The sequence below is a fragment of the Anomaloglossus baeobatrachus genome, unplaced genomic scaffold (genome assembly GCF_048569485.1).
Source record: "Anomaloglossus baeobatrachus isolate aAnoBae1 unplaced genomic scaffold, aAnoBae1.hap1 Scaffold_3622, whole genome shotgun sequence".
Classification (NCBI taxonomy): domain Eukaryota; kingdom Metazoa; phylum Chordata; class Amphibia; order Anura; family Aromobatidae; genus Anomaloglossus; species Anomaloglossus baeobatrachus.
Genome location: NW_027442976.1, coordinates 38,773 through 66,150, shown reverse-complemented (window position 1 = coordinate 66,150; position 27,378 = coordinate 38,773). Strand labels below are relative to the sequence as shown.

The 27,378-nt window shown below is 56.5% G+C and overlaps 1 protein-coding gene across 1 annotated transcript in view; it reads left to right on the top strand.

Annotated features, from left to right (window-relative positions):
• The first annotated feature begins 4,299 nt into the window (after positions 1-4,299).
• Positions 4,300-27,378, top strand: part of LOC142273422 (kalirin-like) — a 47,170-nt gene continuing 24,091 nt past the window's right edge. The window contains exons 1-4 of the mRNA XM_075332532.1: positions 4,300-4,493; positions 5,920-6,051; positions 6,155-6,385; positions 25,107-25,229. Of these exons, the coding sequence (XP_075188647.1) occupies positions 4,329-4,493; positions 5,920-6,051; positions 6,155-6,385; positions 25,107-25,229 (651 nt within the window). The 5' untranslated portion in view covers positions 4,300-4,328. The remainder of the gene's footprint in view (positions 4,494-5,919; positions 6,052-6,154; positions 6,386-25,106; positions 25,230-27,378) is intronic.

Genomic DNA, 27,378 nt, shown 5'->3' with positions numbered 1-27,378 from the left:
ATGTGAGCAGGAGGGTGTAATGTGAGCAGGGGGGTGTAATGTGAGCAGGGGGGGGGGTGTAATGTGAGCAGGGGGGGTGTAATGTGAGCCGGGGGGTGTAATGTGAGCCGGAGGGTGTAATGTGAATAGGAGGGTGTAATGTAAGCAGGGGGGTGTAATGTGAGCGGGGTGTAATGTGAGCGGGGGTTGTAATGTGAGCAGTAAGTGAGCAGGGGGGTGTAATGTGAGCGGGGGGGGTGTAATGTGAGCAGGGGGTGTAATGTGAGCAGGAGGGTGTAATGTGAGCAGGAGGGTGTAATGTGAGCGGGGGGGTGTAATGTGAGCAGGGGGGTGTAATGTGAGCAGGGGGGTGTAATGTGAGGCGGGGGGGGTGTAATGTGAGCAGGGGGGTGTAATGTGAGCAGGAGGGTGTAATGTGAGCAGGAGGGTGTAATGTGAGCTGGGGGTTTAATGTGAGCAGGGGGGGTGTAATGTGAGCGGGAGGGGTGTAATGTGAGCGGGAGGGGTGTAATGTGAGCGGGGAGGGGTGTAATGTGAGCAGGGGGGGTGTAATGTGAGCGGGGGGGTGTAATGTGAGCAGGGGGGGGCGTAATGTGAGCGGGCGGGGGGTGTAATGTGAGCGGGGGGGTGTAATGTGAGCAGGGGGGTGTAATGTGAGCGGGGGGGTGTAATGTGAGCAGGGGGGGCGTAATGTGAGCGGGGGGTGTAATGTGAGCAGGGGGGGCGTAATGTGAGCGGGGGGGGCGTAATGTGAGCGGGGGGTGTAATGTGAGCAGGGGGGGTGTAATGTGAGCAGGGGGGGTGTAATGTGAGCGGGAGGGGTTGTAATGTGAGGCAGGAGGGGTGTAATGTGAGCAGGGGGGGTGTAATGTGAGCAGGGGGGGTGTAATGTGAGCGGGAGGGGTGTAATGTCAGCGGAGGGGTGTAATGTGAGCAGGGGGGTGTAATGTGAGCGGGGGGGTGTAATGTGAGCGGGGGGGTGTAATGTGAGCGGGGGGTGTAATGTGAGCGGGGGGGGTGTAATGTGAGCGGGGGGGGTGTAATGTGAGCGGGGGGTGTAATGTGAGCAGGGGGGGGTGTAATGTGAGCGGGAGGGGTGTAATGTGAGCGGAGGGGTGTAATGTGAGCAGGGGGGTGTAATGTGAGCGGGGGTGTAATGTGAGCGGGGGGGGGTGTAATGTGAGCGGGGGGTGTAATGTGAGCGGGGGGGGGTGTATGTGAGCGGGGGGGGTTGTAATGTGAGCGGGGGGGTGTAATGTGAGCAGGGGGGGGTGTAATGTGAGCGGGGAGGGGTGTAATGTGAGCAGGTGGGGGTGTAATGTGAGCGGGGGGTGTAATGTGAGCGGGGGGGTTGTAATGTGAGCGGGGGGGGTAATGTGAGCGGGGGGGGTGTAATGTGAGCGGGGGGGGGTGTAATGTGAGCGGGGGGTGTAATGTGAGCGGGGGGGGTGTAATGTGAGCGGGGGGTGTAATGTGAGCAGGGGGGGTGTAATGTGAGCAGGAGGGGTGTAATTTGAGCGGGAGGGGTGTAATGTGAGCAGGAGGGGTGTAATGTGAGCGGGAGGGGTGTAATGTGAGCAGGAGGGGTGTAATGTGAGCAGGGGGGGTGTAATGTGAGCAGGGGGGGGTGTAATGTGAGCGGGAGGGGTGTAATGTGAGCGGGAGGGGTGTAATGTGAGCGGGAGGGGTGTAATGTGAGCAGGGGGGGTGTAATGTGAGCGGGGGGTGTAATGTGAGCGGGGGGGGTGTAAATGTGAGCGGGGGGGGTGTAATGTGAGCGGGGGGGGTGTAATGTGCACGTTGGTGTTGGAGCAGTAGCCTCCGCTGTGAGTGCTCGGTGGTGACTTGATATGATACATATTTGTGGGGAGCTGGGACCTGAATTTTTTTCTCCTCTTGATGTAAATGAGATGAGCGCAGACCCTCGATGCCGTGTACAGTAAATAACCTGCTCACATCTGCGAGGGAACTAAATACAGGGACACACATCCGCAGGCTGTGCATAGGCCCTAAGAGAGCAAGAGACTAATGCTTACCTATAAGTATAGTAAGAGAGCGGGGGGCCGCAGTGTGGACAGTGAGGGATTGGGGAGGTCACAGCCTGGGTTGGGGTCCTGATCGTTACTGTTCTGGTGCCGGAGAGCCCCCCCGGGAGGCAGCCGTTTCTGTAATGTCTCCTGCACGTGGTGGCTGTACGAGGTGGTTGGGCAAGGCGGTTTTGCTTGGTGCCTGCACGTAGCGGTTGGGCGTGGCGGCTGCACGAGGTGGTTGGGCGTGGCGGTTGTGTGTGGCGGCTGCACGTGGCGGTTGTGTGTGGCGGCTGCACGTGGCGGTTGTGTGTGGCGGCTGCACGTGGTGGTTGTGCGTGGCGGCTGCACGTGGTGGTTGGGCGAGGCGGTTGTGCGTGGCGGCTGCACGTGGTGGTTGGGTGTGGCGGTTGTGCGTGGCGGCTGCACGTGGTGGTTGGGTGTGGCGGTTGTGCGTGGCGGCTGCACGTGGTGGTTGGGCGAGGCAGTTGTGCGTGGCGGCTGCACGTGGTGGTTGGGCGAGGCGGTTGTGCGTGGCGGCTGCACGTGGTGGTTGGGTGCGGTGGTTGGGTGTGGCGGTTGTGCGTGGCGGCTGCACGTGGTGGTTGGGCGTAGCGGTTGTGCGTGGCGGCTGCACGTGGTGGTTGGGTGTGGCGGTTGTGCGTGGCGGCTGCACGTGGTGGTTGGGCGAGGCGGTTGTGCGTGGTGGTTGGGTGCGGTGGTTGGGTGTGGCGGTTGTGCGTGGCGGCTGCACGTGGTGGTTGGGCGTGGCGGTTGTGCGTGGCGGCTGTGTCTAGCGGCTGCACGTGGTGGTTGTGCGTGGCGGCTGCACGTGGTGGTTGGGCGTGGCGGTTGTGCGTGGCGGCTACACGTGGTTGTGAGTGGCGGCTGTGTGTGGCGGCTGTACGTGGTGGTTGTGCGTGGCGGCTGTGTGTGGCGGCTGCACGTGGCGGTTGTGCGTGGCGGCTGCCCGTGGTGGTTGTGTGTGGCGGTTGTGCGTGGTGGCTGCACGTGGTGGTTGTGCGTGGCGGCTGCACTTGGTGGTTGTGTGGCGGCTGTGTGTGGCGGCTACACGTGGTGGTTGTGTGTGGCGGCTGCACGTGGCGGTTGTGCGTGGCGGCTGCCAGTGGTGGTTGTGTGTGGCGGTTGTGCGTGGTGGCTGCACGTGGTGGTTGTGCGTGGCGGCTGCACTTGGTGGTTGTGTGTGGCGGCTGTGTGTGGCGGCTGCACGTGGTGGTTGTGTGTGGCGGCTGCACGTGGTGGTTGGGCGTGGCGGCTGTGTGTGGCGGCTGCACGTGGTGGTTGGGCGTGGCGGCTGTGTGTGGCGTGTGCACGTGGTGGTTGGGCGTGGCAGCTGTGTGTGGCGGCTGCACGTGGTGGTTGTGAGTGGCGGCTGTGTGTGGCGGCTGCACGTGGTGGTGACTCCGGCCTGATTCACACTGACAGGCGAGGGTTTGGGCCGGGATCAGAACCCGGAGCAGCGCTCCCTCTGGTGGATCTGCATTTTACAGACACTTGTGCACAATCACTGAATTCAGTCATTATTCTGTTGCTGTATTCTCCAGTCACCTCCAGAGCTGCGGTCACTATTCTGCTGCTGTTACATTGTGTCTTATCCTCCAGTCACCTCCAGAGCTGCGGTCACTATTCTGCTATTGTTACATTGTGTCTTTTCCTCCAGTCACCTCCAGAGCTGCGGTCACTATTCTGCTGTTACATTGTGTCTTTTCCTCCAGTCACCTCCAGAGCTGCGGTCACTATTCTGCTGTTGTTACATTGTGTCTTATCCTCCAGTCACCTCCAGAGCTGCGGTCACTATTCTGCTGTTGTTACATTGTGTCTTTTCCTCCAGTCACCTCCAGAGCTGCGGTCACTATTCTGCTGTTGTTACATTGTGTCTTTTCCTCCAGTCACCTCCAGAGCTGCGGTCACTATTCTGCTGTTGTTACATTGTGTCTTTTCCTCCAGTCACCTCCAGAGCTGCGGTCACTATTCTGCTGTTGTTACACCCTGGGGTTCCATTTCCTGCTAGTTTTGCTTGCCGTCTATACACGTTTGCAGACAATACAGGAGCTGTTCATGTTTGGAAGCGCGTTCAGCTGTTTGCTGATCAGTGAATGCAGCTCTGAAAGTGACTGGAGTAAAAGACTTAACAATATAGATGTGTGTAGATTTACTCTGCTTGCAGTACCATGGAGTTTTTTTGCTCTCTGTTATCAGCCTGCAATGAATTTTACCTGGGTGATGTCCGTTCTTTTCTCCTTGTTGTTGCAGAATGCGTATGTCAACATCAACCGCATCATGTCGGTGGCCTCGCGGCTGATAGAAGCCGGACATTACGCATCGCAGCAGATCAAGCAGATCTCCACGCAGCTGGACCAGGAGTGGAAGAGCTTTGCTGCCGCGCTGGACGAGAGGAGCACGATCCTCGCCATGTCCGCCGTGTTCCATCAGAAGGCAGAACAGGTGACGTGATGATGGGGGAGGCTTGTGTTTGCTGCGTTGGGGGGGGAGGGCGGTGAGTTTGACGCGTGGGGGTGGGGGGGGGCGGTGGGTTTGTCGCGTTGGGGGGGTGGGGCCGGCGTGTTTGCTGCATTGGGCGGCCGGCGTGTTTCCCCTGTTAGGCGGCCGGCGTGTTTCCCCTGTTAGGCGGCCGGCGTGTTTCCCCTGTTAGGCGGCCGGCGTGTTTCCCCTGTTAGGCGGCCGGCGTGTTTCCCCTGTTAGGCGGCCGGCGTGTTTCCCCTGTTAGGCGGCTGGCGTGTTTGCCCTGTTAGGCGGCCGGCGTGTTTCCCCTGTTAGGCGGCTGGCGTGTTTGCCCTGTTGGGAGGGCGGCGTTTTTTACTGCATTGGGCGGCCGGCATGTTTCCCCTGTTAGGCGGCCGGCGTGTTTCCCCTGTTAGGCGGCCGGCGTGTTTCCCCTGTTAGGCGGCTGGCGTGTTTGTCCTGTTGGGGGGGGCGGCGTTTTTTTACTGCATTGGGCGGCCGGCGTGTTTCCCCTGTTAGGCGGCTGGCGTGTTTGCCCTGTTAGGCGGCCGGCGTGTTTCCCCTGTTAGGCGGCTGGCGTGTTTGTCCTGTTGGGGGGGGCGGCGTTTTTTTACTGCATTGGGCGGCCGGCGTGTTTCCCCTGTTAGGCGGCTGGCGTGTTTGCCCTGTTGGGGGGGCGGCGTGTTTGCTGCATTGGGCGGCCGGCGTGTTTGCCCTGTTAGGCGGCTGGCGTGTTTGCCCTGTTGGGGGGGCGGCGTTTTTTACTGCATTGGGCGGCCGGCGTGTTTCCCCTGTTAGGCGGCTGGCGTGTTTGCCCTGTTGGGGGGGCGGCGTGTTTGCTGCATTGGGCGGCCGGCGTGTTTCCCCTGTTAGGCGGCTGGCGTGTTTGCCCTGTTGGGGGGGCGGCGTTTTTTACTGCATTGGGCGGCCGGCGTGTTTGCCCTGTTAGGCGGCCGGTGTGTTTGCCCTGTTGGGGGGGCGGCGTGTTTGCTGCATTGGGGGGCCGGCGTGTTTCCCCTGTTAGGTGGCTGGCGTGTTTGCCCTGTTGGGGGGGCGGCGTGTTTGCTGCATTGGGCTGCCGGCGTGTTTGCCCTGTTAGGCGGCCGGTGTGTTTGCCCTGTTGGGGGGGCGGCGTGTTTGCTGCATTGGGGGGCCGGCGTGTTTCCCCTGTTAGGCGGCTGGCGTGTTTGCCCTGTTGGGGGGGCGGCGTGGTTGCCGCGTTGGGGGGTGGGGCCGGCGTGTTTCCCCTGTTAGGCGGCCGGTGTGTTTGCCCTGTTGGGGGGGGCGGCGTGTTTGCTGCATTGGGCGGCCGGCCTGTTTCCCCTGTTAGGCGGCCGGCGTGTTTGCCGCACACTCTTTGTACCTGCAGGGCTGCTCTGGATTAATGATCTGTCGCTTGCTGCCGCAGTTCCTGTCCGGGGTGGACACTTGGTGTAAGCTGTGCAATGACGGGGGTCTCCCATCTGAGATGCAGGGGCTAGAGATGGCGATCCATCATCATCAGACGCTGTACGAGGAGGTGACGCAGGCGTATACAGAGGTGAGGCTCGGGTGTCGCAGGGCGGGCTGCTCCTTTACCCTCTTGTTTCCCCCCTCTCCGGGGGTCTCTGCAGGACCCTCTGATTTTCGCCTTCCTCCTGTAGGTCAGTCAGGACGGGAAGGCTTTGCTGGATGTTTTGCAGCGTCCCCTCAGCCCGGGGAACTCTGAATCTCTCACCGCCACCGCCAACTACTCCAAGGCCGTGCACCAGGTCCTGGACGTCGTCCACGAGGTTCTCCATCATCAGCGGCGCTTGGAAAGTATCTGGCAGCACCGCAAAGTGCGTCTGCACCAGCGGCTCCAGCTCTGCGTCTTCCAGCAGGACGTCCAACAGGTAAAGCCCAGCATAGGAGGACGTCCACCGGGGGGCGCAGCATCAACTGCAGTCACATCCACCGGGGGGCGCTGTCACAAACCACCGGGGGGGTCACTCAGAAATCCCTCGCGCTGGCTACCAGTACGTCACAATCGGGGGGTAACAAGTGGGGGTCACCCCTACTTCATACCTCCCGACCGACAGACAGAGCACGTGACGCGCTCTCTAGCGCCCCTCTTATAGTCAGGCCAATTATGGAATTGCCCGACAATAAGAAAGGAGGCCGCTATACTACTTATGCCGATTATTGAAGGGTCCCCGGTGAGAGTAAGGTATATATTCCCCCGACCTCCGCGGGCGGAATATATAATATCTTCCCGAATCTCACTGGCCTCCCCACAATAATCCTTGGCACAACTCGCTGCCACCAACCGCTTCACGGTAACTATTAGCCGAACACACAGACGTGGGATTCAAGATCGAGATAACAGAACAGCTCAAGATTAATTATATACTTTAATCAGCCTAAAGCACACTAGAACTACAATATATACAATAGGGAATCTACAGAATATACATATGTCAGAGTACAGTTACAGATAAAGCATGGGTTACAAACAGGCATACACAGTTCCAGCAGTTACCTTGTTGCGTCTGGCCACAGGGGGGCGCTGTAGACCAGGTTTCCAGGAACTCCCACAGATGTTTCCTACACGTGCCCCCAGCGAGAAGAACCTTGGAAAATGGCCGAAGCAGGGTTATCAACCTGGGCAAATCCAGGTCCCCTCCTACCTTAGTGACCTCACAGGGAGCACTGCTCCACCCCTGGCTGGAGTTATGGACAAATTCACAACATGGAATATGGGCCATAACTTTGCCTGGGAGCGTCGTAGGCGGACGCCAATGCTCTCATTGTGACAGTTATGAATTTAGCTACAGAACGAGGGGACTCATGACCTGTCTACGAGTTCCCATATGGCTGATATCACGCCTGGGGTATTTCCCAAGCTCCCCCTTCCATAAAAAAGGTGTGCCAGCATCGTCCGCCTGCGCAAACACCATTTTTATGGTTGCCATATTTATCGGAGATATGGCTTGCGAGATATGAACCATTTTTTACTGGAGTCGTTCTGTCTGGCTACTTCCAAGCCTTGCTAATGAGATACAACTCTTGTTACAGGGTGACGGCAGGGAGCCATCCTGTGTCCATTGTCCGCACATCATCTCATCTCCATATCAGAGGAGATGGCTGTTGGAGGTGTAAGTGGGATGTGACACCTTCACAGATGCTGGACATTTGAGCACAAGAAGGGAGGGGGGGCACTGCCAGGGAGTGATGAGAGCAATTATGACTTCTAGTCATAATTCCTCTTCATATCCCAGGATTTACCTCACACCTCCCCCCTTTTGAGGGCGCTAGGGGGCAGCACACTCCGGTGTTCCCCCGTGCGCCCGTCCGCGACCTCTCCTTGTCGGGACAGCCCGTCTGCGTTACCGTGGTCACGGCCCCTTTTGTGGCGAATGGTGAAGTCGTAGTGCTGGAGCGCAAGGCTCCATCGCAACAATCGCCCATTCGTCCCAGAGACGGTGTGCAACCAGCTGAGGGGATTGTGGTCCGTCTCCACGATGAAGTGGCGCCCGTATAGATAGGGTTGCAGACGCTGCAGGGCCCACACTATGGCCAGGCACTCCTTCTCCATTGTAGAATAGGCCACTTCCCTTGGTAACAGCTTCCTGCTCAGGTACAAGACTGGGTGCTCTTGGCTCGCAGAGTCCACCTGGCTGAGCACCGCACCGAGGCCGAAGTCACTGGCGTCGGTCTGTACTACAAACGGCTGCGTGAAGTCGGCTGCCTGTAGCACGGGCGGGCTGGACAGGGCGTCCTTTAGGGCCCGGAAGGCTGTCTCGCAGTCCACTGTCCAATCGACTGCAGAGGGCAGCTTCTTCTTGGTGAGGTCCGTCAAGGGCTTTGCCAGGCTACTATAGCATGGAACAAACCTCCTATAGTACCCAGCGGTCCCCAAGAAGGACATAACCTGCTTCTTGGTCCTGGGGGTGGGCCAGGATGCGATGGCCTCCACTTTCTCAGGCTCGGGCTTCAGCGTTCCCCCACCTACCCGGTGACCGAGGTACTGGACCTCGCTCATGGCCAGCTGACACTTTCCCGGCTTGATGGTCAAACCTGCCCGGTGGATCCGCCTGAGCACCTGTGCTAGATGCTCTAGGTGGTCCTCCCAGGTGGGACTGAAGACGGCAATGTCATCTAGGTACGCGGCCGCGTACCCTTCAAGTCCCTTGAGCAGGGTGTTGACCATCCGCTGGAAAGTGGCAGGGGCATTCCTCATCCCGAATGGCATCACCGTGGACTCGTACAGTCCAAATGGGGTAATAAAGGCAGAGCGTTCCCTGGCCTTGCGAGTCAGGGGGATCTGCCAATATCCCCGGCTCAGATCCATGATGGTCAGGTACTGAGCCCCGGCCAACTGATCGAGCAGGTCATCGATGCGTGGCATTGGGTACGCATCGGCGACCGTGACCGCATTGAGCCCCCTGTAGTCCACGCAGAACCGAGTGGTTCGGTCCTTCTTAGGGACGAGGACTACAGGCGAGGCCCAAGCGCTGTTGGATGCCTGGATCACCCCCAGCTCCAGCATCTCGTCAATCTCCTGGCGCATGTGTTGCTGCACCTCCAGGGAGACCCGATATGCTGAACGCCGGATCGGGGGATGATCCCCAGTGTCCACGTGATGGACAGCCAAGTCAGTCCTTCCGGGCTGGTTGGTAAACAACCCCCGGAAGGGGTGTAGGGTGGCCCACAGCTGGGACCGTTGGTCCTCCAAGAGCTGGTGGCCAACCTCCACATCCTCAATGGATCCGCCTGCCCTAACCTGGGCTAGCATATCCAAGAGGGTTTCCGCTTCTCCCTCCTCGGGCAGGTTGCACACGGGGAGCGCACATGCCTCCCGCTCATGATGTGCCTTCATCATGTTCACATGGAAGGGCTTCCGCCTTCCACGGGCAGGGTCCAGGGTGACCAGGTACGTCACAGGGTTGAGCTGCTGGTACACGAGGTATGGGCCTTCCCAGGCTGCCTGAAGCTTGTCCTGTGGTACGGGGACCAGTACCCACACCTTTTGACCCACTTGGTAGGTCCTCTCACAAGCGTTCTGGTCGTACCAACGCTTCTGATCGGCCTGGGCTTGAGCCATATTGTCGTGTACCAGTTGCGTCAAGGCCTGCATTTTGTCCCGGAAGCGCATGACATACTCGGTAACCGACACTCCAGGGGTGGCCAAATCCCCTTCCCAAGCCTCTTTCACCAGAGCCAGGGGGCCCCGCACACGTCGCCCGTACAGGAGCTCAAACGGTGAGAATCCTGTTGAGGCCTGTGGAACCTCCCGGTAAGCAAATAACAGGTGTGGGAGATACCGCTCCCAGTCACGCCCATGGGAGTCGACCAACATCTTAAGCATCTGCTTTAAGGTGCCATTGAACCGCTCGCACAGGCCATTAGTCTGTGGATGGTACGGGCTGGCCACCAGATGTCGCACCTGGACTTGCTTACAGAGGGCCTCCATCAGCTGGGACATGAATTGGGTCCCCCGGTCAGTGAGCATTTCCTGGGGAAAACCCACTCGGGAGAAAATCTCCAGCAATGCGGTGGCCACCTTGTCAGCCCGAATGGACGACAAGGCCACTGCTTCTGGGTACCGGGTGGCATAGTCCACTACCGTCAGTATGAAGCGTTTCCCGGAGCTGCTGGGGATGGCCAGCGGGCCGACCAGATCCACAGCCACCCTCCTGAAAGGCTCATCGATGATTGGCAGAGATACCAGTGGGGCTTTGGGGCGTGGCCCCGCCTTCCCCACTCTCTGACAGGTTTCACACGAACGGCAGTAGGCAGCCACATCGGCCCCCATTTTTGGCCAGTAGAAATGCTGGTTTAACCTGGCCTTGGTCTTAGCGATCCCTAGGTGTCCGGCCATCGGAATCTCATGTGCGATCCGCAACAACTCCGTCCGGAACGGATAGGGTACCACCAACTGTCGGTCCCTGGGCCACGCCTCCGGTGAACCCTGCTGGACCGTGGCCCGGTACAGCCGTCCTTGGTCCCAGACCACTCGCTCCGGGTCCGAGTCCGAGGGAGGCTGTGCCGCCTGCTCCTTTAGAGCTTTCAGGCTGTCGTCAGCTTCTAACGCTGCCTGAAACTCCTGACTAGATGTGGCCAGAATCGACGAGACTGTCACATCTTCAGTCAGTACCCCGGGACCTGTGTCCTGGCCTCCACCTGACTCGGCTGCCACTTGGTCAGAAGGGGAAGAGCTATCGGACCTCCGGGAGGCCCCTTGGCTTCCAGCACTCCCACTGCGGGTGACAGCGGCCACAGCCGCTGCGACCGTGGGTCGTGCCTGCTCCTCCTCCGTTCCTGACCAAGTCGCCGGTTCAGGCAGACCTACCTGGCTTCCTGACACCCCGGTTGTGGGGGAACCATGCACCGAGATCTTACCTGGGAGCACTTCCGCTCCTGGACCGGCCCCAATCTCACCTGCCTGTTCCCCTCCTGCAGCAACAGAACCCCGGTGTGAAATCTCTGGGGACCCCACATTTGCTGTGGTAGCCCCCACCCCACACACTGGTCCTCCCCCTGCAGCACCCTGCTCTCTGCTTATCCCTGCAGAGGGCAACAGATCCCAGCTCACAGGCTGATTACTTGTAGAGGCATTGTCACACCCTTCTCTGACCCCCTCCCCTGTCACAGCTGCAGCTGAGTGTGTGTCTATGGTGTCTGTGCAAGCAGAAATATCAGAGTTCACTCCCTCCTCCCTTACATCATTCATAGATAACACATTAACATTGTCAGGAGTCATGTCAGTACGGGCTGAAGGTTCAGCCTTTGGGGCGGGGCCAAACTGGGAGGTTATTTGCCCCAAATCTGTCCCAAGTAGCACGTTTGCAGGGATCCGATCAGTTACCCCCACCTCCCTCACCCCTCGCCCTGCGCCCCAGTCCACATAAATGTCAGCAACAGGCAGCGCCGGGTCAATGCCTCCAATCCCGGAGACAGCGAGGGTTTTTCCAGGGATCAAGTCTTGGGGGGACACCATCTCAGGCCGCACCAGAGTCACCTCCGAGGCGCTGTCTCGCAGTCCTATGGTCACAGACTGGCCGACGGTGACAGGTTGGAAGCTGTCCAGGGACCTACCACCACCCCCACCCACACAATACACCTTGGGCGGCCCTTGGGACGGGGACGGAGCCGGGGCCTTGGGACGCTGAGGGCACATGGCCTTGAAGTGTCCAGGTAGGTTGCACTGGTGGCACCGTCTTGGCTCTGCCACGGGCCTGGAGAGGGGAGTTGAGGGGGACACCCCCTGCAGTCTAGGGGCAGGTGGGGCAGTCGCAGAGTTCATCTTACCCCCTCTCCAGGTGCTGCTGGTGGCTGCTCTCCTGGCTTCAGGAGCCCGATTGTTGGTGTAGTCATCTGCCAGGGCAGCTGTAGCCGTGGATCCCTTTGGCTTCTGGTCTCGGATGAACTGGCGGAGATCCTCAGGGCAGTTCCACAAGAGTTGCTCCGTGATGAACAAGTCCAGGATCTCCGGTCCGGTGGAAAGCTGCAGGCCTTGGGTCCAGTGGTCGGCAGCTCGGGCAAGTGCCCGCCGGTGGTCAGCCCAGGAGTCCTTTGGTCCCTTCTGCAGCGTCCGGAACTTCTTGCGGTAGGACTCCGGGGTGAGGTTGTACTGTTGGATCAGGGCCCGCTTGATGGTGTCGTAGCCCTGATCCGCCTCAGCAGGCAAGTCCCCAAGGATATCCAGGGCCTTACCCCTTAAACGGGGGGTCAGGTATTTGGCCCACTGGTCCTTGTTCAGATGATGCTGCAAGCAAGTCCGTTCAAAAGCAGTCAAGAAAGAGTCCAGGTCTCCATCCTTCTCCAGCACTGGGAAGTCCTCAACACGGACCTTTGGAAGTTTGGTGTCTGGAAGGTCACGGGTGGCTGATGAGGGCCGGAGCTGAGCTAGCTGCAGCTGGTAGTTACGCTCTGCCTGGCGCTCTTCACGCGCTGCTTGCCGCTCACGCTCGGCCATGAGTTCCTTGTAGCCCTCCCGGTCTCCAGCCTGGCGTAGGGCCATAGCCATTTGAAGAAGGCTATCCGAGCCTCCCAGGCTCGGTGGAATGGCACGTGGTGATCTGCGGCCCGCTGCGGAGCCTGGTGATTCACTGTCCATTGCAGAGCGGAGGGCTGGCATCTGGCTCGTTGAGGACCCTTGGGCGAGCTGCTCCTCATCTTGTCCAGCAGTGCCCGGTTGTGCAATGTCCTCTGCAGAGCTGTTTTCTGGCGTCGAGCTCCTGGAGGACTCGTGGGCAACCTCCTCATTGCTGTCCACAGCACCGTCCTCCCTCTCTTCGGCTCCTGCCTTAGCATTGGCCAGTTGCATAGCTCTGCTCCTGGTGCCATCAGCCATTCTTGCAGACTTTTGGTCACTGACACAGAACTGACACCTGATGCCTCCACACACCTTACAGTATCTGCACTCTGACACTCTAGTGTTGAGCTAGTCTGAAGACCCCAGCAGCCACAGCTGCTGCAGGCAGTCTTTAGTGTCTGGGAGTATGGGTCTCACACTCACACACACTATTATCTCGATCCCACCGCTATGCCACCAATATGTCACAAACCACCGGGGGGGTCACTCAGAAATCCCTCGCGCTGGCTACCAGTACGTCACAATCGGGGGGTAACAAGTGGGGGTCACCCCTACTTCATACCTCCCGACCGACAGACAGAGCACGTGACGCGCTCTCTAGCGCCCCTCTTATAGTCAGGCCAATTATGGAATTGCCCGACAATAAGAAAGGAGGCTGCTATACTACTTATGCCGATTATTGAAGGGTCCCCGGTGAGAGTAAGGTATATATTCCCCCGACCTCCGCGGGCGGAATATATAAAATCTCCCCGAATCTCACTGGCCTCCCCACAATAATCCTTGGCACAACTCGCTGCCACCAACCGCTTCACGGTAACTATTAGCCGAACACACAGACGTGGGATTCGAGATCGAGATAACAGAACAGCCCAAGATTAATTATATAATTTAATCAGCCTAAAGCACACTAGAAACTACAATATATACAATAGGGAATCTACAGAATATACATATGTCAGAGTACAGTTACAGATAAAGCATGGGTTACAAACAGGCATACACAGTTCAATCAGTTACCTTGTTGCGTCTGGCCACAGGGGGGCGCTGTAGACCAGGTTTCCAGGAACTCCCACAGATGTTTCCTACACGTGCCCCCAGCGAGAAGAACCTTGGAAAATGGCCGAAGCAGGGTTATCAACCTGGACAAATCCAGGTCCCCTCCTACCTTAGTGACCTCACAGGGAGCACTGCTCCACCCCTGGCTGGAGTTATGGACAAATTCACAACATGGAATATGGGCCATAACTTTGCCTGGGAGCGTCGTAGGCGGACGCCAATGCTCTCATTGTGACAGTTATGAATTTAGCTACAGAACGAGGGGACTCATGACCTGTCTACGAGTTCCCATATGGCTGATATCACGCCTGGGGTATTTCCCAAGCTCCCCCTTCCATAAAAAAGGTGTGCCAGCATCGTCCGCCTGCGCAAACACCATTTTTATGGTTGCCATATTTATCGGAGATATGGCTTGCGAGATATGAACCATTTTTTACTGGAGTCGTTCTGTCTGGCTACTTCCAAGCCTTGCTAATGAGATACAACTCTTGTTACAGGGTGACGGCAGGGAGCCATCCTGTGTCCATTGTCCGCACATCATCTCATCTCCATATCAGAGGAGATGGCTGTTGGAGGTGTAAGTGGGATGTGACACCTTCACAGATGCTGGACATTTGAGCACAAGAAGGGAGGGGGGGCACTGCCAGGGAGTGATGAGAGCAATTATGACTTCTAGTCATAATTCCTCTTCATATCCCAGGATTTACCTCACAGGCGCATCATCCACTGCAGTCACATCTACCGGGGGGCGCAGCATCCACTGCAGTCACATCCACCGAGGGGTGCAGCATCCACTGCAGTCACATCCACCGGGGGGCGCATCATCCACTGCAGTCACATCTACCGGGGGGCGCAGCATCCACTGCAGTCACATCCACCGGGGGGCGCAGCATCTACTGCAGTCACATCCACCGGGGGGCGCAGCATCCACTGCAGTCACACACCCCGGGGGGTGCAGCATCCACTGCAGTCACACACCCCAGGGGGTGCAGCATCAACTGCAGTCACACACCCCGGGGGGTGCAGCATCAACTGCAGTCACACACCCCAGGGGGTGCAGCATCAACTGCAGTCACATCCACTGGGGGGCGCAGCATCCATTGCAGTCACATCCACCGGGGGGCGCAGCATCCACTGCAGTCACATCCACCGGGGGGCGGAGCATCCACTGCAGTCACATCCACCGGGGGGCGCAGCATCCACTGCAGTCACATCCACCGGGGGGCGCAGCATCCACTGCAGTCACATCCACCGGGGGGCGCAGCATCCACTGCAGTCACATCCACCGGGGGGCGCAGCATCCACTGCAGTCACATCCACCGGGGGGCGCAGCATCCACTGCAGTCACATCCACCGGGGGGCGCAGCATCCACTGTAGTCACATCCACTGCAGTCACATCCACCGGGGGGCGCAGCATCCACTGCAGTCACATCCACCGGGGGGCGCAGCATCCACTGCAGTCACACCCACCGGGGGGCGCAGCATCCACTGCAGTCACACCCACCGGGGGGCGCAGCATCCACTGCAGTCACATCCACCGGGGGGCGCAGCATCCACTGCAGTCACATCCACCGGGGGGCGCAGCATCCACTGCAGTCACATCCACCGGGGGGCGCAGCATCCACTGCAGTCACATCCACTGGGGGGCGCAGCATCCACTGCAGTCACATCCACTGGGGGGCGCAGCATCCACTGCAGTCACATCCACTGGGCGGACTCCAGGCTCCTGTCCTCACAGAAGATTGTCTACACCGGGCGCACTTGTGACGAACCCTCAGCTGTGAGACGTGTTATTCTAGGACATGTTTGCAGCCTGTAGTAAATCAGTCTCCATTCATTGACCATAGCAGAGATATTGAAATAATGATGGATGAAACACAACGGCCCGAGATTCATCATTTTTTTTTTGTTTTTTTCATCAATTTTTTTATGTTTTAATAGTTTTTATTGAATTTTTTTTTTCTAAATAACAAACACATTCAAGAATTCCTTAATGATCACAGTCCGGAGTCGCTGCAGAATAAGTCATGAAATGTAGACGCGTCTCCTACAGCAAGAAACTTTCCTGACGGAACGGTCTATAGTTTGTTCAGATGCTATAGGTTTACTTGTACGAAACCTCATATACATAGCAGTAGATTGGGTATACATGGCGGTGGATTGGGTATACATGGCGGTGGATTGGGTATACATGGCGGTGGATTGGGTATACATGGCGGTGGATTGGGTATACATGGCGGTGGATTGGGTATACATGGCGGTGGATTGGGTATACATGGCGGTGGATTGGGCATACATGGCGGTGGATTGGGTATACATGGCGGTAGATTGGGTATACATGGCGGTAGATTGGGTGTACATGGCGGTGGATTAGGTATACATGGCGGTGGATTGGGCATACATGGCAGTAGATTGGGTATACATGGCGGTAGATTGGGTATACATGGCGGTGGATTAGGTATACATGGCGGTGGATTGGGTATACATGGCAGTAGATTGGGTGTACATGGCAGTAGATTGGGTGTACATAGCGGTGGATTGGGTGTACATGGCAGTAGATTGGGTGTACATAGCGGTGGATTGGGTATACATGGCGGTGGATTGGGTGTACATAGCGGTGGATTGGGTGTACATGGCAGTAGATTGGGTGTACATGGCAGTAGATTGGGTGTACATAGCGGTGGATTGGGTGTACATGGCAGTAGATTGGGTGTACATAGCGGTGGATTGGGTATACATGGCGGTGGATTGGGCATACATGGCGGTGAATTAGGTATACATGGCAGTAGATTGGGTGTCCATGGCAGTAGATTGGGTGTTCATTGCGGTAGATTGGGTATACATGGCGGTAGATTGGGTATACATGGCGGGAGATTGGGTGTACATGGCGGTAGATTGGGTATACATGGCGGTAGATTGGGTGTACATGGCGGTAGATTGGGTGTACATGGCAGTAGATTGGGTGTACATGGCGGTAGATTGGGTATACATGGCGGTAGATTGGGTGTACATGGCGGGAGATTGGGTGTACATGGCGGGAGATTGGGTGTACATGGCGGGAGATTGGGTATACATGGCGGTAGATTGGGTGTTCATTGCGGTAGATTGGGTGTTCATTGCGGTAGATTGGGTATACATGGCAGTAGATTGGGTATACATGGCGGTAGATTGGGTATACATGGCGGTAGATTGGGTGTACATGGCGGTAGATTGGGTGTACATGGCGGTAGATTGGGTGTACATGGCAGTAGATTGGGTGTACATGGCGGTAGATTGGGTATACATGGCGGTAGATTGGGTGTACATGGCGGTAGATTGGGTGTACATGGTGGGGGAGAACATATAGAGTAGGGGACAGAAAAGCATTATATTCGTGTGTGTTCGTAGAGACATCGTATATATATATACACAGCTCTGGCAAAATTTAAGAGACCACTGCAAAATTTTCAGTTTTTCTTGTTTTTTTTTTCTTCTTTATGTAAAATGTAGATTGTTCTTTATTCTATAATCACTGACGACGGCTCCGGATTCCAGCAAAGAATTGTGTATTTATTCTCTGAAGATGAGAAATGGTGATAACAGAACAATGCACAGAATGCACAGGAGGCACAGGAGGCACAGGAGGCACAGGATACACAGGAGGCACAGGATGCACAGAATGCACAGGATGCACAGAATGCACAGGATGCACAGGGGGCACAGAATGCACAGGAGGCACAGAATGCACAGGAGGCACAGAATGCACAGGATGCACAGGATGCACAGAATGCACAGGAGGCACAGAATGCACAGGAGGCACAGAATGCACAGGAGGCACAGAATGCACAGGATGCACAGGATGCACAGAATGCACAGGAGGCACAGAATGCACAGGAGGCACAGAATGCACAGGAGGCACAGAATGCACAGGAGGCACAGAATGCACAGGATGCACAGGAGGCACAGAATGCACAGGAGGCACAGAATGCACAGGAGGCACAGAATGCACAGGATGCACAGGAGGCACAGAATGCACAGGATGCACAGGAGGCACAGAATGCACAGGAGGCACAGAATGCACAGGAGGCACAGAATGCACAGGATGCACAGAATGCACAGGATGCACAGGATGCACAGGATGCACAGGATGCACAGAATGCACAGGATGCACAGAATGCACAGGATGCACAGAATGCACAGGATGCACAGGATGCACAGAATGCACAGAATGCACAGAATGCACAGGAGGCACAGGAGGCACAGGAGGCACAGAATGCACAGGATGCACAGGAGGCACAGAATGCACAGGAGGCACAGGATGCACAGGATGCACAGGATGCACAGGATGCACAGAAGGCACAGGATGCACAGAATGCACAGGATGCACAGAATGCACAGGATGCACAGGAGGCACAGGATGCACAGGAGGCACAGGATGCACAGAATGCACAGGATGCACAGGAGGCACAGAATGCACAGGATGCACAGGATGCACAGAATGCACAGGAGGCACAGAATGCACAGGAGGCACAGGATGCACAGGAGGCACAGAATGCACAGGATGCACAGAATGCACAGGATGCACAGAATGCACAGGATGCACAGGATGCACAGAATGCACAGAATGCACAGAATGCACAGGATGCACAGGAGGCACAGAATGCACAGGATGCACAGAATGCACAGAATGCACAGGAGGCACAGGAGGCACAGGAGGCACAGGATGCACAGGAGGCACAGAATGCACAGGAGGCACAGGATGCACAGGAGGCACAGAATGCACAGGAGGCACAGAATGCACAGGAGGCACAGGAGGCACAGAATGCACAGGAGGCACAGGATGCACAGAATGCACAGGATGCACAGAATGCACAGGATGCACAGAATGCACAGGAGGCACAGAATGCACAGGAGGCACAGAATGCACAGGAGGCACAGGATGCACAGGAGGCACAGGAGGCACAGGAGGCACAGAATGCACAGGAGGCACAGAATGCACAGGAGGCACAGGATGCACAGAATGCACAGGATGCACAGAATGCACAGGAGGCACAGAATGCACAGAATGCACAGGAGGCACAGGAGGCACAGGAGGCACAGGAGGCACAGAATGCACAGGATGCACAGGAGGCACAGAATGCACAGGAGGCACAGAATGCACAGGAGGCACAGGAGGCACAGAATGCACAGGAGGCACAGAATGCACAGGAGGCACAGGAGGCACAGGAGGCACAGAAGGCACAGGAGGCACAGAATGCACAGGAGGCACAGGAGGCACAGGATGCACAGGAGGCGCAGGAGGCACAGAATGCACAGGAGGCACGGTGCACAGGAGGCACAGAATGCACAGGGTACACAGGATGCACAGGAGGCACAGGAGGCGCAGGAGGCACAGAATGCACAGGAGGCACAGGAGGCGCAGGAGGCACAGGAGGCACAGAATGCACAGGAGGCACAGAATGCACAGGAGGCGCAGGAGGCACAGAATGCACAGGAGGCACAGGAGGCACAGAATGCACAGGAGGCACAGAATGCACAGGAGGCACAGGGTGCACAGGAGGCACAGGAGGCACAGGATGCACAGGAGGCACAGGAGGCACAGGGTGCACAGGAGGCACAGGAGGCACAGAATGCACAGGAGGCACAGGGTGCACAGGAAGCACAGGGGGCACAGAATGCACAGGATGCACAGGAGGCACAGGAGGCACAGGGTGCACAGGGGGCACAGAATACACAGGAGGCACAGGGTGCACAGGAGGCACAGAATGCACAGGAGGCACAGAATGCACAGGAGGCACAGGAGGCACAGAATGCACAGGAGGCACAGAATGCACAGGATGCACAGGAGGCACAGGGGGCACAGGGTTCACAGAATACACAGGAGGCACAGGAAGCACAGGAGGCACAGGGTGCACAGGGGGCACAGGGTGCACAGGGGGCACAGAATACACAGGGTGCACAGGGGGCACAGGGTGCACAGGGGGCACAGGAGGCACAGGATGCACAGGGTGCACAGGAAGCACAGGGGGCACAGAATACACAGGGGGCACAGGGTGCACACGAGGCACAGGGTGCACACGAGGCACAGGATGCACAGGAGGCACAGAATACACAGGGTGCACAGGAGGCACAGGGGGCACAGGGTGCACAGGAGGCACAGAATGCACAGGGTGCACAGGAGGCACAGGGTGCACAGGAGGCACAGGGTGCACAGGAGGCACAGAATGCACAGGAGGCACAGGGGGCACAGGGTGCACAGGAGGCACAGAATACACAGGAGGCACAGGGTGCACAGGAGGCACAGGGTGCACAGGAGGCACAGGGTGCACAGGAGGCACAGGGTGCACAGGAGGCACAGGGTGCACAGGAGGTACAGGGTGCACAGGGTGCACAGGAGGCACACGATGCACAGAATGCACACGATGCACAGGAGGCACAGGAGGCACAGAATGCACAGGAGGCACAGGAGGCACAGAATGCACGGGATGCACAGGATGCACAAGATGCACAGGGTGCACAGGAGGCACAGGAGGCACAGAATGCACAGGAGGCACAGGGTGCACAGGAGGCACAGAATGCACAGGAGGCACAGAATGCACAGGATGCACAGAATGCACAGGAGGCACAGGGTGCACAGGATGCACAAAATGCACAGGAGGCACAGGAGGCACAGGAGGCACAGGATGCACAGAATGCACAGGATGCACAGGAGGCACAGGAGGCACAGGGTGCACAGAATGCACAGGATGCACAGGAGGCACAGGAGGCACAGGATGCACAGGATGCACAGAATGCACAGGAGGCACACGATGCACAGGAGGCACAGGATGCACAGGAGGCACAGGAGGCACAGGAGGCACACGATGCACAGAATGCACACGATGCACAGGAGGCACAGGAGGCACAGGATGCACAGGATGCACAGGATGCACAGGAGGCACAGGATGCACAGAATGCACAGGATGCACAGAATGCACAGGATGCACAGGAGGCACAGGGTGCACAGAATGCACAGGAGGCACAGGATGCACAGGAGGCACAGGAGGCACAGAATGCACAGGAGGCACAGGATGCACAGGATGCACAGGAGGCACAGGATGCACAGGATGCACAGAATGCACAGGAGGCACACGATGCACAGGAGGCACAGGATGCACAGAATGCACAGGAGGCACAGGAGGCACAGGAGGCACACGATGCACAGAATGCACACGATGCACAGGAGGCACAGGAGGCACAGGATGCACAGGATGCACAGGATGCACAGGAGGCACAGGATGCACAGAATGCACAGGATGCACAGAATGCACAGGATGCACAGGAGGCACAGGGTGCACAGAATGCACAGGAGGCACAGGATGCACAGGAGGCACAGGAGGCACAGAATGCACAGGAGGCACAGGATGCACAGGAGGCACAGGATGCACAGGATGCACAGAATGCACAGGAGGCACAGGATGCACAGGATGCACAGGCCCCAACGGGGAGCAGAAAACAACACAAACACACAAGTCACTTTCAAAAAGGCGCAAATTAAAAGAAAAATTAGGTGCAATTGAAAAACGGGCAAAAAACATAAAAAATTTGACACAAAATATTGCAAATGTTCTAATGAATGGGCCCAAAGTGTATTCGAGCTGCCGAGCTTCCCGAGTGATGACGAGGCGATCAATGATCGGCTGCAGGTCACACCGCCACGCTCGCCCGCGTCTTCCTGAGGCTACAACGTCTCTGATCTGACGGGACATAAGCATTGGCCGCCGTGTGCGTTCTTACTTCATTGGCCTCCACACGGCGCTGCGCTGTTGGAGGTGACAAGGATTTTAATTCCTTTTTGTATTAGGTAAAAAAAAATGTCTGCATTTGTCATTCATCCAGGACACATCTATCCCCCCGATTCCCCAAATACAGGGGTTCTGCCTGCACCAGAATGATGGAGGCCGCACAATACACTGTTCAACTGTGCTGATAACAGAAAGCAATAGATTGTACTCACCTGTCCCCAGTAATGGCCGATAACAGAAAGCAATAGATTGTACTCACCTGTCCCCAGTAATGGCCAATAACAGAAAGCAATAGATTGTACTCACCTGTCCCCAGTAATGGCCGATAACAGAAAGCAATAGATTGTACTCACCTGTCCCCAGTAATGGCCGATAACAGAAAGCAATAGATTGTACTCACCTGTCCCCAGTAATGGCCGATAACAGAAAGCAATAGATTGTACTCACCTGTCCCCAGTAATGGCCGATAACAGAAAGCAATAGATTGTACTCACCTGTCCCCAGTAATGGCCGATAACAGAAAGCAATAGATTGTACTCACCTGTCCCCAGTAATGGCCGATAACAGAAAGCAATAGATTGTACTCACCTGTCCCCAGTAATGGCCGATAACAGAAAGCAATAGATTGTACTCACCTGTCCCCAGTAATGGCCGATAACAGAAAGCAATAGATTGTACTCACCTGTCCCCAGTAATGGCCGATAACAGAAAGCAATAGATTGTACTCACCTGTCCCCAGTAATGGCCGATAACAGAAAGCAATAGATTGTACTCACCTGTCCCCAGTAATGGCCGATAACAGAAAGCAATAGATTGTACTCACCTGTCCCCAGTAATGGCCGATAACAGAAAGCAATAGATTGTACTCACCTGTCCCCAGTAATGGCCGATAACAGAAAGCAATAGATTGTACTCACCTGTCCCCAGTAATGGCCAATAACAGAAAGCAATAGATTGTACTCACCTGTCCCCAGTAATGGCCGATAACAGAAAGCAATAGATTGTACTCACCTGTCCCCAGTAATGGCCGATAACAGAAAGCAATAGATTGTACTCACCTGTCCCCAGTAATGGCCGATAACAGAAAGCAATAGATTGTACTTACCTGTCCCCAGTAATGGCCGATAACAGAAAGCAATAGATTGTACTCACCTGTCCCCAGTAATGGCCGATAACAGAAAGCAATAGATTGTACTCACCTGTCCCCAGTAATGGCCGATAACAGAAAGCAATAGATTGTACTCACCTGTCCCCAGTAATGGCCGATAACAGAAAGCAATAGATTGTACTCACCTGTCCCCAGTAATGGCCGATAACAGAAAGCAATAGATTGTACTCACCTGTCCCCAGTAATGGCCGATAACAGAAAGCATTAATTGTACTCACCTGTCCCCAGTAATGGCCGATAACAGAAAGCAATAGATTGTACTCACCTGTCCCCAGTAATGGCCGATAACAGAAAGCAATAGATTGTACTCACCTGTCCCCAGTAATGGTTGATAACAGAAAGCAATAGATTGTACTCACCTGTCCTACTTTCTCCTCTCCCAGTAATGGCTGATAACAGGGAGTAATAGACTGTACTCACCCGTCCTACAGTCTGCTCCCCAGTAATGGCTGATAACAGAAAGCAATAGATTGTACTCACCTGTCCTACTTTCTCCTCTCCCAGTAATGGCTGATAACAGGGAGTAATAGACTGTACTCACCCGTCCTACAGTCTGCTCCCCAGTAATGGCTGATAACAGGGAGTAATAGATTGTACTCACCTGTCCTACAGTCTGCTCCTCCAGTAATGGCTGATAACAGGGAGTAATAGACTGTACTCACCCGTCCTATAGTCTGCTCCCCCAGTAATGGCTGATAACAGGGAGTAATAGATTGTGCAGTGCTGTGCAGGCTGAGGTGCACGGTGAGGGTTGTGCTCGGGATGATGGGGTGTTATTGAGGTTCCGTGCACTGGGGTGTTTCGCTGCTCGCAGTGATCGGTAACCCCCCTCCCCCCCACCTTTGTAGTGCAGTCCTTCTAAGGCCTCGTTAATTATCCCTGACTCCTCCCTGTTATGCTAATTATGGCCTTGGTGACTGTCTCTTTGGCTCCGCAGTGCCTCAGTAGGACGCGTGCAATAAGCTGAATCCGAGCTTGTCCATGCAGCTCCTGGTGGTCCGCTCCATTGTGTGCGCTGACCCCCAGCCCGCTACCTGCCCCCAACAGATGAGACTGCCCCCGAGTAACAGCAGCAATAGTGCTGAGGCCGCAGCAGTCCGAGCATTGTCCATGACGCAGCCACAGAACAAAGCAACGGCTCCAGCCCTGTTACACGATCAGCCGACACTTAGGCTAGGTTCGCACGCTGCGTCTTTTTGACGCTGCGTTTTTGTGTGTTTTTGGCCGCTAAAAACGCACAAAAACGCACCTGCGTCGAAAAAACGCATCAAAAAACGCATGCGTTTTTGCCGCGTTTTGCTGCGTTTTTGATCTGTGTTTTGCTGCGTTTTTCCAATGCATTGCATGGGGGGAAAACGCAGAAAAACGCAGGAAAGAACGGACATGTCCATTTTTTTTTTTTTATCTCAAAAACGCAGGTAAAAAAAACAGATGTGTGCGGACAGCAAAAATGAAAACTCATAGACTTTGCTGGGGAAGCAAAGTCCTGCAGTTTTGAGGCCAAAAACGCGCAAAACGCCGCGTAAAACGCACTGTGCGCACATAGCCTTAGGCTGTGTGCACACGTGCAGTTTTTCTCTAGTTTTCAATGCGTTTTTGAGTGCAGATTTGTCACAAAACCTGCAGGGAATCCTGATGCAACTTCCCCGAGGATCCTGAGGTCTCCGGCACATGTTCAGTATCTTCTCCCTGGAGGCGCAGTGCACATTTACCTCTGCTTCATGTCAATTCTTGCAGCTTTTTTGCTGCAGAAGTCACCTGTTTTATTGAATGGGAAACATCTGCACCAAAAACACGGTAAAAGCGCACCAAAAATGTGCGTTTTTGCTGCTTTATTTTATGCAGTAATTTCTGCAATGAATATTAAATGTGCACATTCCCGTAAGGCCATGTGCACACAGCGCGTTTTTTTTTTAAATGCGTTTTTGATGCTTTTCTTTGGTGCAGTTTTATCATAAAACTGCATCTCCATCCTTATGCCAGCGAGCGTTGTGAAGTGCTGTGCGCACGTGGCTTATTTTCTCCTTGCAGATTTGGTTGCAGAAAATATCTGCAGCTTGTCAATGCTTGTTGTGTTTTTCAGCCCTTCCACCCATTGACTTCATTATGAAAAATGCATGGTAAAAAAAAGTACCAAAAAAGCGTCTCGTTTTTGGTGCATTTTTCTGCCAGAAGATGCAGATTTGGTGCAGAAAATGTCTGCCCAAAATACTTAGCGTGCACACATACCTCTTGTGGCGCGGGGGCGGGCTCTTGTGGCGCGGGGGTGGGCTCTTGTGGCGCCGGGGCGGGCTCTGTGGCGCCGGGGCTAGACACGGCTATAGAGCTTTGTCATGTTGCAGAGAAGAGCTTGTGACAGGATTGAAGTCCCCATTGGCAGTGCTGTGACGTCTTCCTCCCTCCGCCGCGCTAACACTGTGTCAGCCTTTGTTGGTGATGGCGGAGTTTGCAGCGTGATGTGGGGGGAATGCCACGGTCCACATCACATTGTGTCACCACAGCCCCGGTAGCGGCCGGCCCTGACCGTCTTCTCTCTCTCCCCCTGCAGGTCCTGGACTGGATTGAAAATCACGGAGAAGCATTCCTCAGTAAACACACTGGAGTGGGCAAATCCCTCCACCGGGCGCGGGCGCTGCAGAAGAGGCACGATGACTTCGAGGAGGTCGCACAGGTACTATATTCCCCTAATCCTACTGTTGGAGGGATAGGAACGTTCTCCCCCTCCCTCACTCCACCACCATGAATTCTGGGATCTGTAGTCTCTAATGATGGGGGAGATGCTGCCGACATTGTGACAAGTAGAGACTAATTACAGTCAGTTATTAATGGGAGAGCCCCGAGACCTGCCCCATCTGTAATCAGTGCTCTGAACTGTTCTGCTCCATTACCCGCAAATGTGCAGCTCCTCCGTCACGTTGTCTCCTGTGTGTGATGTGCGGTTCCCCCGTCACGTTGTCTCCTGTGTGTGATGTGCGGCTCCTCCGTCACGTTGTCTCCTGTGTGTGATGTGCGGCTCCTCCGTCACGTTGTCTCCTGTGTGTGATGTGCGGGTCCCCCGTCACGTTGTGTCCTGTGTGTGATGTGCGGCTCCCCCGTCACGTTGTCTCCTGTGTGTGATGTGCGGCTCCTCCGTCACGTTGTGTCCTGTGTGTGATGTGCGGCTCCTCCGTCACGTTGTGTCCTGTGTGTGATGTGCGGCTCCCCCGTCACGTTGTGTCCTGTGTGTGATGTGCGGCTCCCCCGTCACGTTGTGTCCTGTGTGTGAGGTGCGGCTCCTCCGTCACGTTGTGTCCTGTGTGTGATGTGCGGCTCCCCCGTCACGTTGTGTCCTGTGTGTGATGTGCGGCTCCCCCGTCACATTGTGTCACGATGAAGCTGCCGAGTCCGCGGTGTGGGTGTGATGAAGCTGCCGAGTCCGCGGTGTGGGTGTGATGAAGCTGCCGAGTCCGCGGTGTGGATGTGATGGAGCTGCCGAGTTCGCGGTGTGGGTGTGATGGAGCTGCCGAGTCCGCGGTGTGGTGTGATGGAGCTGCCGAGTCCGCGGTGTGGTGTGATGGAGCTGCCGAGTCCGCGGTGTGGTGTGATGGAGCTGCCGAGTCCGCGGTGTGGTGTGATGGAGCTGCCGAGTCCGCGGTGTGGTGTGATGGAGCTGCCGAGTCCGCGGTGTGGGTGTGATGGAGCTGCCGAGTCCGCGGTGTGGGTGTGATGGAGCTGCCGAGTCCGCGGTGTGGATGTGATGAAGATGCCGAGTCCGCGGTGTGGTGTGATGGAGCTGCCGAGTCCGCGGTGTGGTGTGATGGAGCTGCCGAGTCCGCGGTGTGGTGTGATGGAGCTGCCGAGTCCGCGGTGTGGTGTGATGGAGCTGCCGAGTCCGCGGTGTGGTGTGATGGAGCTGCCGAGTCCGCGGTGTGGTGTGATGGAGCTGCCGAGTCCGCGGTGTGGTGTGATGGAGCTGCCGAGTCCGCGGTGTGGATGTGATGAAGATACCGAGTCCGCGGTGTGGATGTGATGGAGCTGCCGAGTCCGCGGTGTGGATGTGATGGAGCTGCCGAGTCCGCGGTGTGGGTGTGATGGAGCTGCCGAGTCCGCGGTGTGGTGTGATGGAGCTGCCGAGTCCACGGTGTGGTGTGATGGAGATGCCGAGTCCGCGGTGTGGGTGTGATGGAGCTGCCGAGTCCGCGGTGTGGTGTGATGGAGCTGCCGAGTCCGCGGTGTGGTGTGATGGAGATGCCGAGTCCGCGGTGTGGTGTGATGGAGATGCCGAGTCCGCGGTGTGGTGTGATGGAGCTGCCGAGTCCGCGGTGTGGTGTGATGGAGCTGCCGAGTCCGCGGTGTGGTGTGATGGAGATGCCGAGTCCGCGGTGTGGTGTGATGGAGATGCCGAGTCCGCGGTGTGGTGTGATGGAGCTGCCGAGTCCGCGGTGTGGTGTGATGGAGCTGCCGAGTCCGCGGTGTGGTGTGATGGAGCTGCCGAGTCCGCGGTGTGGTGTGATGGAGCTGCCGAGTCCGCGGTGTGGTGTGATGGAGCTGCCGAGTCCGCGGTGTGGTGTGATGGAGATGCCGAGTCCGCGGTGTGGTGTGATGGAGATGCCGAGTCCGCGGTGTGGTGTGATGGAGCTGCCGAGTCCGCGGTGTGGTGTGATGGAGCTGCCGAGTCCGCGGTGTGGGTGTGATGGAGCTGCCGAGTCCGCGGTGTGGATGTGATGAAGCTGCCGAGTCCGCGGTGTGGTGTGATGGAGCTGCCGAGTCCGCGGTGTGGTGTGATGGAGCTGCCGAGTCCGCGGTGTGGTGTGATGGAGCTGCCGAGTCTGCGGTGTGGT